The following is a 19,242-nucleotide window of genomic DNA, read 5'->3' on the forward strand; positions in this document are numbered from 1 at the left end:
TTTGACGGTCAAGTAATAATTTTCACATTCATTTCAATTTAAGGGGTCAAATCTATTTTTCACGTGTGATGTATGAGGAAATTGATGTGATGTATGTGGAAATTGTTTCCCACGTTTTCATATTGATATAGAACGTGGAAACCAAGGTTGTGAGAACCGGATCGGTCAATAAACCAGTGAGGTCACTGGTTTAATGGTTCATTGGTTTAACCGGGGTTCAACCGGTTTAATTAAATATTAAATAAAATTATTAAAAAATTTAAAATAATCTTAAGTATATAAATTCAATAATTTCTAACTTAATAAAATTTAATATTTCACATAATAAATTATCCATTACTTAATATTAGAGGTTCACAAACAACTTCAAACATCAAAGTTTATAACTAAACAAAAAATAAAACGTACATAATGACAAACCCATAATGTTCTACATTCAAAAGATACAATTACTAGCAAGTTTTCAACTAATCAAAGATACAACTCATCAAAAATCATAATTATCATTAAGTGTTCCAACATCTCCATCATAAACAGGTAATCCAAAGCCACCATCATCAGAAGTACCACCAAAAGAAGCTGTATTTAAAGAATCAGCAACATTAGGGAAATCCACATCAAGTTCCACATCTCCTCCATCTAATAAAATAAAATAGAAAACCAAGAAAAAATTAAAGTTAGAACTTTACATCAGATATTGAGAGGAAATGAAACAAGTTTTGCTATTTCAATAACCTGTAGGATATGAAGGCATAGCATTATCCGTATAGATTAAATTTTCAATGCCTTCAATGTCTCCATTAGTAAATTCAGGATCTTCTTCATCCGGCATTACCCAAAAATCTACTGTGTCAATGCTTTGAATGTCAATTGGATCATAATTCTTCTTCTTGCGATGCATTCTAGATTGAAGGCGTAGATTATAAGTGACATAAACAATGTCACTTAGCCTTTGATGCTCTAATCGGTTCCTCCTCTTTGAATGGATTTGTTCAAAGAGGCTCCAGTTCCTCTCGCAGCCGGATGATGAAGATGTTTGATGAAGAAGACGAATTGCCATTTTTTGCAAGTTAGGAGCACTCCCACCGTGTAGCCTCCACCATTCACCTACCAGAATATGAAATTCAACTATCAATTCTCATTCAATATTTAAAAAACATTCAAAGTAAATTGAACATAGAAATATAAATACTTACCAGGTTCAAGTCTCTTAATTGCTTTCAATGCACTTTCCCTTCCAAAACTTCCTTTTCGATCTCGATACAACTGTATCTCTTGCATTGCGGCAACCGAGTCATCGCAAAGAGTTTCAATATCAAATAAATCAAGCAAAGACCTCAAGATATTTTCCTTCTCAACAAACCCCTCACTATAGAAGTAATCTGGATTCAAAAAGTATGCTGCTGCATGGAGGTCACGCTTCAAATGCTTATCCCACCGCATTTTCAAGATACTTGTATAAGGTGTGTATGCAGATTTCCTATTTCTAAACATTGTCTTGATATTAATTTTGGCTCTTTGCATGCCCGCATACACAATACCCAGAGAAGGTTTCTCATCAGCATCAACAAGCCTCAATAACTTAATTAGAGGACCAACAAGCATAACAGTAGTAAAACAATCCTCCCAAAACTTACTATCCAAGATAATTGAACTAACCATCTTCCCATTGACACTCTTGGATAATTTATGAGAAGTAAAATATTTGTCAATCACCAATGCTTGCAAGTCTTGTTTATGATCATATATACTTTTCAAAGTAATGAAAACAGTAGCAAAACGTGTTACACCTGGTCGAACAATTTCTTTCCACTCTTTTCTTTTTCTAAGCCATGACAAGAAAATCATATGATTGTAAACAAAGACAGTCACTTTTGAAGCACGAGAGGCAAGGTCAGCTATGTGAGGAAGACTTGCTATGTCTTTTAAGATAAGATTGATGCAATGAGCAGCACAAGGAGACCAAAAAATGTTTGGATACTTTTCATGAATGAGTTTTCCAGCAGATACATAATTCGCAGCATTATCAATAACCACATGCACAATGTTACTAGACCCGACCCACTCAATAACCTCAGCAAACAATTTAAACAAGGTATCGGCAGTTTTTATCATATCAGAAGCATCAACAGACTTAACAAATGACATACCAGCAGGACAATAAACTAGAAAATTAATTAACGTACGCTGCCTTTGATCAGTCCAGCCATCTGCCATCAGTGTACAACCAGTCCTTTTCCACGAGCTCCTATAACCTTCAACAAGTAACTGACACTCCTTCTTAAGATCGGCCAGCAAATGAACTCTCATTTCGTCATACGACGGTCCCTTGAAACCAGGTCCAATTGCAGCAACGCCATCCAAGGCAGGTTGAAAGTAAGGCGATTGAATTGCATTGAATGGAATCCGTGCATCAATGATCCATCTTGCAAGCCCCAACTTAACCTTGTGTTTAACTTGTTTACTGGCCAAGACACTTTTCAAAGCTGGTTGAGAGCCTGGCGTAGTCCTTTCCTTAAAATAACTTCCAATTGGAGTAGCAGCAATCGCTCTTCTCTTTCCTTTGTCTCCCATTGTTGCAGGAGCCGGAGGTTGTACAGGATTAGGCGCTTCACCCTCTTCTTCCGCTTCTCTTTCACTTTCCACATCATAACACTCAGATGTAAATTTTCTTTTTTCTGCCTTATTTTTTTTGTTTTCCTCCAAAAGCCTTTTGAATTGAAGCTCAACATCTTCAGTTACTTTGTTACAAACTTTAATTTGTCCAGGGATTTTTGCAAGATGATATTTCATTCTATATATTCCCCCTCCATTATAAGTATTCAAGCAGAAAATACATGTATATTGAGCCTTGTTATTTTTGTCATACCTCACTGTGAAATACTGCCAAGCTGGATCAGATTTACCTCTAGATGAACCAGTTTGAGAATTTTGAGCAGCATTATCTTGTGGCTGTGAGTTACTTTGTGATTGTTCCATCTAAAACAATCAGAAACAGAACAGGCAGCATAGAGAATCAAAAACTATTTCCAGATTCCAGCAAACAGAACAGGCAGCATAGAGAATCAAAAACTATTTCCATAGAGAATCAAAAACTATTTCCAGATTCCAGCAAACAGAACAGGCAGCATAGATCAACTTCATGTAGCTTGACAGTCACAGAAATCAACTGATTCAGGTAAAATAAAAATTTAAAACCATTTCCATTCAGAAGCAACAAAAAGCAGAATCCAACAGAATGGTCGAGCATAGAGCAAACAGAAGCATATAGCATATTCATGAACCAGCAAACAGAATCAGCAAACAGAACAGGCAGCATAGAGAATCAAAAACAAAAATTAAGATCAGCATGTTATCCATGAACCAGCAAACAGAATCAGATGCCCTGTAATTTTTTTTTTCAAACAGAAGTACAGAACAGGCGAGCTAGAAGGAAGCATGTTCAAAATCAAGAAGACAAGAAAACCAGTCTTACCGGCGAATGCGATGCGGGCTCGGCGAGCTCGTCGAGGTTCGGCGACGAGGCCCTCAACGCGGTGGTGCTCGCGGCTGCTGAGGAGCGCTGCTGGGTGGTGAATGGGGAGCGATGCTGGGTCGCGAATGAGGAGCGCTGCTGGAATCTGGAGCTTGGTGGACAGTGGCAATGGTGGCCTTGGTGGATGAGGGGGGAAGAAAGGGGAGGAGGTTGACTGGCTGAGAGCTTCGGGGGTTTGGTGGGTGGTTGAAGGCTGATTGATTAGGGTTAGGTTCGTTAGGGTTAACTGGTTAACGCGTATGCCTTTTTTTTTTTTAAATAGCCAAAACGACGTCGTTTGGCTTCTGAATTTCGAAACCACTGAACCGTCAAAAAACCGGACGGTTCTTTCGGTTCGCCGATTAACCACCGGTTCGACCGATTTTTCCACCGATTTTTTGTCACTCGGTTTTGGAGGTTACCCGAACCGGCGTTCCCAGTTTTTCCGGTTGAATCGACCGGTCCGGTCCGATTTTCAGAACCATGGTGGAAACTGAAGAAATTGTTTGCCACTTTTCATCCACTTAATTATTTATATTATCGATGTATGAGGAAATTGTTTGCCACTTTCATCTAGTGCTATATATATGATATTATCTCTGAAACTAACAGAATAGATTCATACAATAATGAATACAGACAAAAGGATATGAAAATAAATGTTTCCTTTATTTTCTTTTAAGAAAGGGTTAAGTATTTTTTTGTCCTTAAGGTTTTGGGTCAAAATTAAAATCGTTCTCGACTTTTTTTTTTTTATTAAAATCATCCTCAACATTACAAAACGTTATAAAATCATCCTTTTCTATCTCAATTTTAATTTTTTGATCAAATTATCCTTAACAATTAATAAAAATAATAAAAAAACAAAAACAAAAAACCCCTCCCCTCACCTCACCCCCACTCCCGATGTCTCTTCTCTTCCCATCCCCTTCCTTCTGCTCTTTTCGAACTCCCCCTTCCTCCCTCTCCCACCCAAAATACACCAATTCTTCTTCTCCCCTTCAGCAACAGCAACAACAATTCTTCTTCTCTTCTTCAGCAGCAACAACAACAAATTCAGCAAATTCAACCATAGCAAATTCAGCAGCAACAACAATCACAAAATAAATCACTAAAAATTTTAAATTTGACAACAGTTCAACAATCATCAATTGCACTTCAAATTCAAAATCAGCAACCACAGAAATTAAAAAGAATTAAAAAAATGATGTTTATGTTCTTTAAAAAAAAAAACGAAAAAAGGAGGAACGAAGATAAACCCAAAAACCCCTAAAACAGGCAAACACCACCACTTAAACAAGAGCCAAAGGTAAAAATTTTCACCCACTCGTACACTCCCTCCACGTTCTGTGTGCCGTCTCGGAAGGGGTTTACGGTTGAAGCAGGAGCCGTTTCGGAAGAGATTTACGGTTAAAGCAGGAGGAACGATTGAGAGTTCGGAGCATCCGATGAACTGAAACGAGTTGGGGGAACTGGTCCTTGCTGCAGGTCCTTCACCACTCGTACACTCTCTCCACGTTGCGGCTTCTGAAGGAAGTGAGGGAGTATGACGTGGAAAAGGAGATGGAGCAGATTCAGCGAAGCTCTGTATGCACTCTTCTTTATGACTCTTACTATGATTTTCCTGCTCTGTTTCACAGAATTCTCTGTTCTCTGCCATAATTGTGACTGGAAAAGTCACAACTTTTTTCTTCCAATCGTACACGAGAGAGGTTCCTTTGAAGAATTCACTGCTTGTCCTTCCGTTTAGGAGCTTTTAACCATTCTGGGGTATGAAGATATTGGAAAAAATGCTCTGCTTTATGGTGGTAGTGGTGGTGGTGGTAATGGAGAAAGAGGGGAAAAGAATTCTGCTGATGACTTTATGAGGTGTTAATGAGAATGTTAATGAGGAAGGGAGGATTAATGAAAAGTGATGATCATGGTGGGATAAGGTTTAATTTTTTTTTGTTAAGGGGATGGGGACGGGGATGAGGGTGATGATCATGGTGGGATGGGGTTTCATTTTTTTGTTAAGGGAATGGGGATGAGGATGAGGATGAGAATGAAGATGGGGTGTGATGGGTAGGGTGGGGTTGGGTTATATTTTATTTTTTAATATATTTTTTATTTTATTTTATTAATAGTTAAGGGTAATTTGATAAAAAATAAAATTAAGATAAAAAAGGATGATTTTATAATGTTGGAGATGATTTTAATAATAAAACAAAAATTGAAAACGATTTTAATTTTGAGTTTGGACATTAAGAACAAAAAAAAGTACTTAACCTTTTAAGAAAGCACAGCAAATAAATACATGATTTTTTATTTTATGAATAGAAAAAAATAAACAAATTTCACAAACAATACATTGAAACGCATCTTTGTATATGATGCTCCATTATTTCACAAAACGCTTCTTGCTACTTGCATTTTTATGGAAAGATTTCAATGAGAGATCTTAATCCCAAAGCTGATAAGTTTATCTTGTAGCTACTAAAACCAGCTGAGAAAATTAAGTTTGCCCATTCTTTTTCATTTCTCTCTTTTCCGTTGACTTCTACCATCATCAACATATCAAAGAAAAGTTGGGTTTCAATTGATTTATTATATCCATCACTCTTTTCATCATCCACTACCATATCAATGACAATAACTTTCCCTTTTCTTCCTTTGCTTCTTGTGATTGCTTCTTTGCATTTCTTCAGTATTTTGATACATTTCTCATCATTCCAGTCATGCAATATAAACTGCATTATTTCATGCAATGTAAACATTATAATGAACTATTAATACTTATTTAAATCACTTACATATCATCAAATTATTACTTACAGAGTAGTTTAAGTAAATTTTTCTTTTAAAAGAAAAAAGAGAGTAATTATTATTGGGTCCCATGCTTAATGATGTTAGTTTTAACAACCATCACCATTATTTTATTCATTATTGGATCTTTAAACTCCTAAATTGAATAATTTGGCTCAACTTGCTCCTTGTTTTGGAAGGTTTTTCTTGTTTGGAAGCGTTTTTTTTTAATTAATATTTTCATATGTTCTTCCAAAGAAGGCAATAACGTAACTTTAATTTCACGCACACTACTATAAATCATGATAACATTATCAACTTCGATTGATTTAATAGTTAACTTACTAATTTATAATTTATTAATCAATAATCAATTCTTAAATAAAATTTTGATTCATGACATATAAATCTTTCACCTGCTAAATTGAATGAGACATTACTAATTATAATTTTTTTTTTTAACTGGTAAACTCATTATTACTAACAATAATAAATAACGATTTTAGTTAATATATTTTAAAAATATATATTAAAATTATTAATTGAAAACGTTAGTTTATATAAAAATTTAAAACTTTAAGTTTTTAGTATATTTATTTAAAAATAAAAAACTTCTACTAATAATATAGTCTTGTATCTCTTTAACTAAATCATAAATAATATAAAAATGATCCGGCTATAATTTATAACATGGTTTATTGGTCATTGGAGACATCATTATTAATTCTCTAATTTTAATATACATATATGTAAACAGAAATACTACGCGCACAAATTTTATCGTAAACCAAGTTTGCCTAAGTTGAATAATAAAATTAAGGTGAGTAGTGAGTAAATATGATGAAAATAATTTTTGTTGATATTAGATCAATGTAATTTATTAAAATGTAAAATTTATATTTTAAAGTTTTAAGTACAAACGTAATATAAAAGCAAAATTTAACTGATAATAAAATAAATAACTCCCTAATAGAACTCATGTACCTTCAAGAAAATGGCATCTGAAGGAGGAATTGAGTCAAACATATCACCTCCAACATATTTGAGATTCCCACTTCCTTGCAAGCCATCAACAACATGTGGAAGATCAAACACAACACACTCCATTTGTGGAAATGCCTTAGCAATAGCCTTAGTCATAGTTCCTGTGCCTCCACCAACATCAACCAAAGACTCCAACCCTTCAAACACACCCTTACACTTGTCAAACAAAATACTTGAAATAAATGGAGTATCGGTTTCCATGGCATCATTGAAGAACTTGTTGAGTCTTGGCTCAACACCAGCATATTCCCAAAGTGCCATCCCATGCCTCATGTAAAACGATGTGGGACTATCGTTTTTGAACCATGCCGGTAAATCGTACCACGGCTTTGTTAAAATGGGATCAAGCATGGCAGACAAGAAAGGAAAAAGACTCATAGGATTGTCTTTGAGCAACAACTTAGATGCATCGGTTAGGGAATAACTCGATTCTGGATCGCCTTTGGAAGAGATTTGTTTAGAGAAAAAGCCAGAATGAGTCAAAATCCGCATCAAGCGGTGGATGTATTGTGTTTTGTTGGGATGGATTTGTAGAGAAGAAATGAGTTTTGAGAGTGGCATGGGTTGGCCATGGTTGTGTATGGCATCTGGAATTCCCAAGTCAATTGCACATTTGAGGGACATGGAATTTATGAAGCTGAAAATGTGGTGCCATACATGGCTTTGAGATTCAAGCAATTTGGAAGCATAGTCTACACCATTGGATTCCATTATTATTGCAACCTCAACTAGAAGTGTATTGATCTATATGTTTCTTTTAATTTGTGGAACAATAAATTACATGGGTCTATTTATAGAGAATCCTTGTGTGTCATGATAATGAAGGCGTATATTAATAAAGTACATACTATATTGCTAAAAGTTTAACAACAAAAAATGCAATTAACTTTTAAAATAATCAACATATTAAATGTGTATTAAAATTAGCCATCAGTGTTAAAGTATATATTGAAATACAAAATACACATTAAAAATAAGTTAAACTATATATGTATAACTAATTTCAGTGTCGAAAAAATATTTTTATAAAACAATATATGCATATATGAATCTCTAAGTGAAAAAGACCTTTTGCAAATAATAATCTCTCTTGCAAGATATGTAAATAATTTTTTTTCTCTATTTATTAATATACACTCTCTATTTGACTAAAATATACCATTCAATAATCATTATATATATTAAAAACAATATAAAATATTTATTTCAGTTTTTATGAATAATTCATGATTAATAATAAAATATTAAACATACAACAATAAAAATCTATTACGTTAATAATAAATATATTCTTTTTATTTTTATTATTATTATTTAAAATAACCATATTTAATTATTATTATTATTATTATTATTATTATTATTATTATTATTATTAGGGAAAGTATGAAGAGTCAATGAAATATTTATACAATGTGTACAATGGAGGTTTAGGGAGTATTAAAGATATAATCATTAGTATTACCTTTTCCCATCAGCTGAAGCTTTTGGGATGAGTGGTATCATAACATAGTATTAGAGCGCTAGATCCGAAAGGCCAAGAGTTTGATCCTTATTGAACCCAAAATTAGTTTAAGCTTTTGGGAAGATGTTTATTATCGCTAGTACTCGGATGATTATTCTAGATAGTATGGGAATGTTCATTTTGTAACTCAATAGCCCATTGTACATATTGCACAAATAGTCCATTGTCTCCCTAGCGGAATCTTTATTATTATTATTATTATTATTATTATTATTATTATTAAATCTGGTTTAAGTAATAAGTTTTATTTATCCTTATAAAATTATCCTTTTCGTTTCCGTTCATGTACAATTTGTTAAGTGCATAATCGCATCCAGGTTAAATGTTAACGTTGCAAGACAGACTAAAATAAAAAAGCTCCTAAATTTTATTGGAACAAAATCAAACACAAAGAGAACTTATAAGAACTAAAACTAAAATATAAATAAATAATATTTTATAAAAACTAAAAGCTTTTGAGTAAATATTCAACTTATTTCCTGAAATTTCACTCTTAATTAATAAAGCATTTCAGTACCATGCATATAATATGATTCACGTTAGTCACATGCATGATTTCTCTGAAAAATGTAGAGCAATTAATTTTGATAAGCTAATTTAAGTTTTTGGAGGTTCATTTATTCGTTTAAATAAATAAATATAAACTTTAAATTTTATTTTATATATATATGTTTATAATAAATTCTTAATTAAATTTTAAATTTATACTAAATTAATATTTAACCTGTTATAAATTTGAGAATATTATAAAAAAATAAAATCAATTACTAAAATTAATTACTATATATTTATATATAAATATATATTATTTAATTTATTTTTAATATATATTTTATATTAATATTGAATTTAATAACTGATATTAATATATAAATAATATTTTTAAATTATAATAATATAATAAGCACCACTCTTAAAATAATGTCCGCGTGAAGCGTGATCAACACCGTCATGCGATAAAAAATAGTTTTTGTTTGCGTATTCTGCTACGTACATTTATAATTTTTCAACAATGCCTACACTATTATATCTTTACGAAGGTTTGGAAAATCGGATCGGCCATCAACCCACTCTAATAATTGGTTTATTGATTTATTAGTCTAATTAGTTCAACCATGATTTAACTAAAAAAATTGTTTTAGAATAAAATAATAAATAAATTATAAATATACATCTTAAAATATAATTATAATCTAATATAAATTTTAAAATATCTTCTACCATGTGATCTTATCAAAATACAAACTCAAATTTTTTTAAAAATACTTTTAAAATATGTTTCTGAACACTTTTGTCATTATCATCTTCAGCTTTACACTCATCACTTAGTTAAACAATTCACTAAACAATTCACAACCCTAATTCTCTATGATTTCTTTTGGAAAAATAAAATTTCATTCAAGAAGAAAACTATAGCGATAAGTAATTGAGAATATTTGTCAGACTTAGTACCAAGACATAAAACAAATATACATATAGGACAGTACCAAACAATCCAATTCTTAATTCCATGAATCATAAACAAAAGGGTGTCTAAAATATCCACATAATTAATCAAATTCAGCGTTAAAAAATATCAAAAATTAAATTTTGCAATTGAAAAAAATGAAGTAAAGATAAGATTTTATACTCACAAATTCCCCTTAATCTTGAACCATGTCTTAGCACATATTTTGTGAGCAGCAGCAAGATCATCTTTACAAGCACAACCCAATTCAATTGAAATATCAAACTTAGAACTATCACTCTCCAAACTCATGTGACAAATTCTACAATTCCTCTTCACTTTGTGATTAGTATTACTAATAATATTAACATTGCCAATTAATTAGTGGATATTGGAACTTTAAACTCTCTTTAACTACAAGTTGTAACATGACCCAAATAACAAATTAACCAATTTAATTAATACACAACTCCAAACACAGCAAGTAATCTACTGTGAATTATGCTTCATAAACAACTCAAATTGTCGAAATCAGAAACATGAAGTACACTATTTAGAATCTACAGAATCATACCAATTTCAAAAAATACATAATTGGCACAATTTATCAAGCATGGAAAAACTAAGTTCTCAAAGAAAAATTTTAATTGAAAACAAAAATACAGCACAACAGTCAACAGAGCACAGCAACAAAGAAGACACAAAACAGTACAGTACATCACAATAGCAGTGAACAGAGCTAATCAATAATCAATTAATCATTCAATAATCCATATAATTGCTGAACAAAAAATAAAACAAAAAGAAGAACAAGCACTAGCAGTGAGTAGAGAAGTCATTGCCTTCTTCGATCTGAGCAATCTAGACAGAGTATGAGAGAAAGTGGTTAAGCACGATGGACGACGGCGACTAGGCAACAAGCACGACAATGGACGGCAACAGAAGCGCGAATGAGTAGAGGTAGACCAGACGACGAACGCTAATCTCGACGAAGAAACTACGATTGGAGTGAATAGGGTTGGAGAGCTCAAGAACGACGACGGCGCGACGGACGGTGACACTGTCTCCCTCCTTGCTGCGGCGGTGGAGGCTATTGTAAGCTAGGGTTTCTTTTTGGGAGAAGAGAGCTTCGTTTGAGAAAGTGAAAGTTGAGAAGAGTTGGAGTAAACATGAGTTGAAGAGCTCAAGAACGACGACGGCAGTGTCTCCCTCCTTGTGGCGGCGATGGAGGCTACTGCTAGTTTGCTAGGGTTTTTATTTTGGGGGAAGAGAGCTGCTTGAGAGAGTGAGAGTTGAGAAGAGGCACGGAACGTTTGAAGGCTTCCCATTTTTTCTTTTATCCAAAACGCAAAACAACACCGTTTTAGAAAAATCGACCGGCTCCCAGTTCGATCCAATTAGCCGATTCTCAGTCGGTTCAGCAGTTTCTATACGATTTTGTAACTGGCGGTTTTATAGGTTAAACCAAACTGTAAAACATACGGTTCACGGTTAAATTAGTCGGACCGACCGATTCGGTCCGATTTTCAGAACAGAGGTCGTATTATTTTTTTTCAAACAACAAAAAAAAATAGTATCAATATACTTTTATGGAATATCTATTAAAAATGAAAAAATAAAAGAAAATACAGATACACACAATAACTAACGGCGGATTAAAGTTATATATTTAAATCAATATATTTTTTAAGGAATATCTTTCCTCTTTTTAGTTATATTATTTGATGATTTGGACCCCACCAGGTTTATTTGGGTAATCTTAGTTTTTGTCTTTTTCGTTTTTTGATTTGCTGGACCCCACCTGTTTGGGTCATTTGTCTTCCTTATCCTTATTTTATGGAAAGATTTTTAAGTGTACCATTATATCGGTGTATCAGTGATTTTTAACCGTCGATTTTAATTATATATATTATATATATTTTTTATGATTAAGATCAACGGTTAAAAATCACTGAAACACCGGTACGATAGCACACTTGAAAATTTTTCTACTTTATCATGCAAAATTATTATCATTATATATCATAATTTTTTTAGGGAATATTTATTCGAATTTTTTATTTTTAATATTGGAGTGTTAGTGGTGTTTTTCTTAAATGTGGATTGTTGGGGTGTTATACTTAAATGTGGAATCGTTTAACTAGAGAAGCAGAAATCGAACCGACCGATTTGTGAGAGGTACACAAATCGGTGCCAGAAATTTGTGAGAAATACACAAATCGGTGCCAGGAATTTGTGTAGGTACACAAATCGGTGCCAGAAATTTGTGTTGGTACACAAATCGGTGCTAGGGATTTGTGTTAAAAAAAATTAAAAAATTTTAAGTACAGAAATCGGTGCCAGGAATTTGTGTACTTCCACAGTTTTAAAAAATACAAAAAATTATCATGTTAAAATATATCACCACTTTTACTTCCATAACAAAAAAAATTAGCCTATTACTTATTCTCAATTTTTCTCTTATTTAATTGATAAAATGTGATTTTATATTATAAACAGTTTAAGTGAGAATTAAAGCAACATGCGAGTCACAACTCACAAAACATAAACTAATGTAGTCATTAGCATCGATTAGGTTAAAAAACGTTCTACTAGAATTTCAAGTTTACCATGCTATTAGGCTGTGTTTGTTTATAAGATAAGATATTAAGATAAGAATATAAAGATATAAAATTATATTTGATAAGATATAAATAAAAATATTATTTTAGAGATATTAAATTAGTATATTTTATGTCTATTCTAATAGAAAAGATACAAAAATACTAATAAAAGATATAATTTATTTTTTATTTTTTTATTATTCTTGTTAATTTTTTATAATTATATTTTTTATTATTATATTTTTTTCTCAAACTTTTTTAATGAAAAAAATAAGAATAAATTGAATTTTTATAATTTGTTCTAATTTATCACTAAAAAAAATACAAGAACAAAAATTTTGTGTCTCTGTCATTTATGTCTTATTCTCAGTATCTTGTCTTGTCTTGTTCTCAGAAACAAATGCAGCCTTAGAATTAAATACTCACTCAAAATAACACACTTCTCATAGAGTTCTGCCTTCTTCATCGCTAGTGACAGACATGGAGGAAGGAAGAACATGTCACAATCATCACAAATCGAAACCTAACAAGGAAGAGGAGTAAGCGATGTTGCTTGAAAAGGAAGATATTTCAATTGGAGTATAAGCCTGCAAAGCATAATGGGGAGGATCTTTAATGATAGATCATTCTCAGTAGGTACAATGAAAAGTACTATGAAAGCAATATGGAGCAAACCGAAAGGCTTTCGGGTAGTAGATGTAACACCCTACCATACTTAATCTTATGCTTAAGTCATAAGACTGAGATAGTAAGGTATTACGACCTCTAAAGATAATATATATATATATATATATATATATATATATATATATATATAGGAAAAGAGATACTTAACTAGGAGTCTTGAAAAGACGGGTAAACAAAAATCACAAAATGAAAAGCGCAACGTTCAAGAAATAGGATTACTTGCGTGCTAAGAAACCTAATAGGAAATGATAAAGATAAACAAGAGAGTAAAGGAAAGTCAAGGAAACAGCATAACTAGCCCCTGACTCAACCTGCGAAGCCAAGGCTGGCCGGAGAATATATACATATATATACATAAGTATCCCAAAATATAGAAAAAGGACCCTAGCCCTCCTGTAACCTCTATGAGGAACAAAATAATCAAGTATCTTGGAGAGCAAGCTAAGTACATATATACATATATAAATAAACAGAAAACCCAAAGTTTCCCAGACTACTCCGCTTCAGAAAATCCAGACGCCTAGCGGGGAGCCTCTCGACCTGCATCTGAAAACAACAACGCAGTATGGGGTGAGAACCGGAGGTTCTCAGCATGGTAAAAGTGCCACGCGTATAATAAATAAAGTCCTGGGAATGCCAGAGGCAATCCTAGAACTCCGTCATACAATTATGAAACTTAATTTCTAAAACAGAAGCCATAAATAGGGGTAGGTATACTAAACCTGCCTAAACTCACTCAATCCTAAACCTAACCTAACATCAAACCATTTCACCATTCCTCCGTTACTCCGTCATCCATAGTTCAGCAAAGACAAGCAACCAGGCAAATTCACGCACAAGTAATAGGCAGATAGTGCAAGTAGCAAGTATAGCAGGTAGCAGGATGTATACATACAGTTAGGGAAACTCAAGAAATGCATAGCAATCAAAACAAACAAATGCACATGATGCATGCCTGTCTTATGGCTGATGGGGCCCATCTGTCAGTTATCCAGCCAACCCGACAAGTCTGAAAACCTTAGACTGTCCCTCGTCGCGCATCCCCAAGAGTCTATGGATAGATTTCACAATCAATTATCATTCAAATCACTCAATGGGGGCTATCCATACCCGAGAATTTATACGTGCCCGGTCACCCTTACGACGTAGGGTCAACAAAGTATCGAGATTCAACCTGAAACACGTGGTGGCGAGCCACGGTTCTGTTATCCAGGGAAACTCGTATCTCAGATATCATTCATAAGACATTTCATAGTCATAATCATTATTTAATCATTCCTCAAGCCATGGCATATTAGCTTCATTCATTAACCACTTTCTTTTCACACTTTTCATCACATATACCTCTTTCTTCACTCCCAAGTTATCTCAGACTCCTAACTTTTGCTATTTACCAAACATACTAGTAGGACCTAGGGTTAACAGGGCAAAAATAGGGGTTTAGGGTTCAAAGTCATGTTTAAAACTGAAAAACAAAGGTGCTGGAAAACAGGGCGTGTGCGTACGCACACACTTGTGCGTGCGCACACATCACTTGGTGTGCAAGCGCCCCACCTGTGTTAGGGCCACCAACAGAAGGCTCGCCCTGGCGTGTGCGTGCGCACGAGAGTGTGCGTACGCACACTTTATGAAAAATACCAGGTGTGCATGCGTACGCATAGGTAGGTTTTCGCTTCTATTGGGTGTGCGCGCACAGCTGTGTGTGTGGGCACACATCAAAAAACCTGGTTCTACTGTAACATTTAAAACTTCAGTTTTTCACACCAAATTTCCGGCATCCATAACTTCCTCTACAAAATTTGGTTTTCCGCAAACTTTATATCGATTTCAAGCTTATAAAACACTCACTAATTTAAAATAAACCTCATCTTTATTCATAATTTGTAGAGCAAGATATGGACTACCAAAGTTCATCAAAATTCACATTTTACCAAAATACACCAAACCCCATTTTTGCCAAACTCACTTATCACTACTCACAAAACCTGCATTTTTACTACTTATCAAGCCTTGTTCCATTATCACCAACCAATAGCATACCAATTTTCATACTCTTCCATGAAATCCATGCAACTATCCAATTATTCACCATTCTAACCACAATCTACCATCTTTAACACTCTTTAACTTACTCCTTTAATTTATTAATTACAACTCATAATTATCATCAACTAATCAACAAGCCATAATTACCAAAATCTCATCAACCCATACCACAACATCATTAACATATCATTAATAACTCCAAAAGCTCATATTCAACAATCACCACAATTCATGTTATTTAATACCAACACAATCCCACTCATCAATTCATACAACATCATCACAAGCTAAACATTCAATGCATTTTACCATTTCAACTTATTCTATAATGCCCTAACCTCAGTTTTCACAAAACCTTATATGTTAAACGCGCAAAACCTAAACCATAACTTGGCCGATTTCTGCATATTTTTCAAGACAACCCATATGGCAAGGTTGCAAGCCCTTACACCAAAAATCCAGCCACCAATACCAAATTTTCAAGTCTTCAAATTCCACAAATATGCTTCAATTCTTATGCTTATATCACCTAATACATAACATCACATATTCATAAATAAAATCCAATACCCAAAAATACTAAATCAATGATTTAATTAAGTTTTTAGGATTCTCACCTTACCAACGAAAAATTAGGACAAGACTCGGCAAGTCCACCAAGTTAATTCGATCCTAAACACCGAAATTATACAAAATCTTAACACCAAAGCCCAATAACTCGGAACTGAAAATGAAGAAATTGAAGAAGAAAATGTGGCTTTCTTACCTTACAATATTATGGGCTTTTTAGAGCTTGACGCAGCGGTCGCGTGGCTGCAAACGGCTCGTCGATCGGAGTTCCGGATCAAAAGTTATCAAAGAAAGAAGATCAAGCTAGGTTTTTGTTTTTTCGAAGTATTCTTCTCTTCCATGGCTGAGCTTCAGCGTGTTTTGCTGAAGGGGAGGAAGATGGCTGTTTTAAATAAGTTTGGGCTGAGTTGGGTTGGGCCTTGGGTCCAATACGGGCTCGGTTCACCCGATTCGGCCCATTTGGCCCATTCTTGGGCCAAATCCTTTAAAATTGGTGTCAAAATTCTCGTTTTAATTAGTTCTATTTTATTTTAATATTAAATTTATATTTTTTATTTTCTTGATTAAAATTTGATTTATTGGCTAATTATTTACTAATTTCACAGAGTTTACAATAGAAAAAGGTCACAACCTCTTTCAAGTTTTCTTTGAAAACGACAATGAAGCAATAAGAAGAGAGATATTTTTTCTGGTTATTCAAAGGATACGTGCTTCATGTGAGGAGATGGGAGGAAGGAAGGGATACAGGGGAGAAAATAATAACTACCTTTTCTTCAATTGGGTTCAATTTTAGGGTTTGTAAGAATAATTTAAAACTCTAGAAGTTGGATGCAAACTGAGAGGAAGATTTGGTGCAATCAATGATATAAGTTTCTTTGATGTAAGAGGAAAGGAAACAAGGATCATTAAAGTAAGGATGAAAATAAATGGATTTAAAAAAGTGAAAGACTCGCTGAAATTGGTTGGTCCAAATCAGAAAACAATAGAAATTGGACTCCGCTATGAACGGCTTGGAATAGTGTGTCACTATTGTGCAATGCTAGGACATGAAGTGAGAAAATGTCCTAGGCTCTTGGAAGATTCATTGAAACAACAGGTCAAATAGGAAGCTATTGGTGACTAAATCAAAGCAGATCAAGTAAGAAAAATAATCGAAAGAAAGGAAGGCGCTAATTCAGAGCCAATGAGGAATGCTGGTGGATTCTTTCTTAACCAAGGAAGAAACCATCTCCCTTATGGTTGTTGAAGGATTTTTGGGGCTAAGCATGAAGGACAAAGAGAAAAAATCGTATTGCAATACAACCTCTCATAAAATTATAGTTAGGCAGGAGACAGAGGGAGTTAGAAGTCATTCATGGAGATCTAATCCAAAACAGGATTCTCCAGGGGGTGTTGGTCAAAATTCCAATGCCTATGAACACTAAAGACGTGGTCGTTACCAATGATGATAATCTATCTGTTGGCTCAAAAAATCTTTATCTTAAAAAATTAGGCAGACAGAAGGGGGCCTGAAAATGATGTATGTTGGAAGTAAGAAAAATAATACTAGAAAGGTAAATGTTATTAGATAGAAGAAAGTATATTTGGAGGATGATATAGATGTTTCTAAGAGGGTGGAAGGTGCCAACCGTAAAGTGGCACCCGTGGACCCATGAAGGTGCTAAGCTGGTTGTCGAGATTGGAGAGACCCTTGATAGTCCAAAACTTTAAAAGGATGTGTCATTCCCACTCTCTCGAGGTTGTATTTCTTTGTGAGACAAAAATTCAACCTCGATTGGTGGAACAAAAACTAAGAATGTGGAGATTTCATGACTAAAAAATTGTTGATCTGAATGGAACGGCTAGTGCTGGTCCTAACGTGGAAGGAGGATGTTAATATAGAAATGTTGGTTGTGGGTAAGTTTTACATTGCTGCCAGGGTAAAGGACGGGGCTACAAATACATCTTGGAGATTGATAGGAGTCCATCTAAGTTGCTCTGACCATACGGTTAGTATAGTTTAGAGAAATTTCTAATATTGGCTAGCAACTTCTTGAAAGAATGGTGTCATTTAGAGATTTTAATCCAATAACCAATCAAGAGGAAAAGACAAGAGGATGGCTCAAATCATGGAATTCTACAGCTAAGTTCACAGATTTCATAGACAGTAATGGCCTAATTGATCTGGGGATGACAGATATATCTTTTACCTAGTCCAACTATAGATGTGGCTCTTATTTGATTACGGAGAAATTAGACCGTTTTATGGTGAATAAAGACTGGATTTTGCGATTCCCTACAACTTTGATTCTGAGACTTATAGAAAATGGCTCTGACCATGCACCAATTCTGTTAGGCTTGAATCCTCAAAGGGAGAAATCGAAGCAAAGATTCAAGTTTCAAAAGAGGTGATATGGCCATGAGAAAGTTTGTGTATCAATAATCAAAGCACGGAGTACTAGAATTGAGGGATCAACCATATATTCATTAGCACAAAAGCTGAAGTTGTGCAGATATCGGTTGGTGGCATGGCAACAAGTCACTAACCAAAACTCTAAGAAAGAGATTGACAGGTTGCGTAGATAAATTGTGATACTCAGGGACTCAGGTGTGTTTGGGGCCGGAGGGAGAATTAGTTGAGCTGGAGAAGAAATTAGAAGAGGTTAATAGTTGAGATAATAGTTATTAGAGGAAAAAATCAAGAGCAAAATGACTGAAGGAGGGGACAAAAACTCAAAATTCTTGCACCAATCCTTCAAATCCCATATTTGTAACAACAAAATCTGGAAATTGGAAAGGAATGATGAAAGTTTTGCTACTTCTCGTGAGAACATAGTTGATATAGCCAAAAAATACTTTCATGGCATTTTTTTCTCCACAAAACATGAAGACCCAAAATCTCGCTTCGAAGATTTCAATTCCAAGATCTCTCCTGCCTTGAACCTTCAGCTTCTAAGGGCAATTTTCATGGAATAGGTGAAACGAGGAATCTTCAGTATCTATCCTAGCAGTGCATTTGGGGATGATGGCTTCACGACAAAGT

At 34.0% G+C, this 19,242-nt stretch overlaps 2 protein-coding genes across 2 annotated transcripts; both read right to left on the reverse strand.

The window, feature by feature from the left end:
- Positions 1-434: 434 nt before the first annotated feature.
- Positions 435-3,869, reverse strand: LOC112737729 (uncharacterized). The gene is made up of 2 exons (XM_029291324.2): positions 1,197-3,869; positions 435-1,107 (listed from the first exon to the last, which is right to left on the reverse strand). The coding sequence occupies exons 1-2, from the start codon at positions 2,977-2,979 to the stop codon at positions 728-730; spliced, it is 2,163 nt and encodes a 720-aa protein (XP_029147157.1). The 5' UTR covers positions 2,980-3,869; the 3' UTR covers positions 435-727.
- A 1,929-nt stretch (positions 3,870-5,798) lies between these two features.
- Positions 5,799-8,108, reverse strand: LOC112737730 (probable O-methyltransferase 3). The gene is made up of 2 exons (XM_025787790.3): positions 7,283-8,108; positions 5,799-6,243 (listed from the first exon to the last, which is right to left on the reverse strand). The coding sequence occupies exons 1-2, from the start codon at positions 8,051-8,053 to the stop codon at positions 5,929-5,931; spliced, it is 1,086 nt and encodes a 361-aa protein (XP_025643575.1). The 5' UTR covers positions 8,054-8,108; the 3' UTR covers positions 5,799-5,928.
- Between the last annotated feature and the right edge of the window lie 11,134 nt (positions 8,109-19,242).

This window comes from Arachis hypogaea, chromosome 13 (genome assembly GCF_003086295.3).
Source record: "Arachis hypogaea cultivar Tifrunner chromosome 13, arahy.Tifrunner.gnm2.J5K5, whole genome shotgun sequence".
In the NCBI taxonomy this organism is placed as follows: domain Eukaryota; kingdom Viridiplantae; phylum Streptophyta; class Magnoliopsida; order Fabales; family Fabaceae; genus Arachis; species Arachis hypogaea.

Coding starts and splice junctions, on each gene's coding strand:
- LOC112737729 (XM_029291324.2), bottom strand. CDS start 2,979: ATGGAACAATCACAAAGTAACTCACAGCCACAAGATAATGCTGCTCAA. Junction 1,108..1,196: donor AATTAAGAGACTTGAACCTG/GTAAGTATTTAT, acceptor ATATTCTGGTAG/GTGAATGGTGGAGGCTACAC.
- LOC112737730 (XM_025787790.3), bottom strand. CDS start 8,053: ATGGAATCCAATGGTGTAGACTATGCTTCCAAATTGCTTGAATCTCAA. Junction 6,244..7,282: donor CAGATGCCATTTTCTTGAAG/GTACATGAGTTC, acceptor GAAATAATGCAG/TTTATATTGCATGACTGGAA.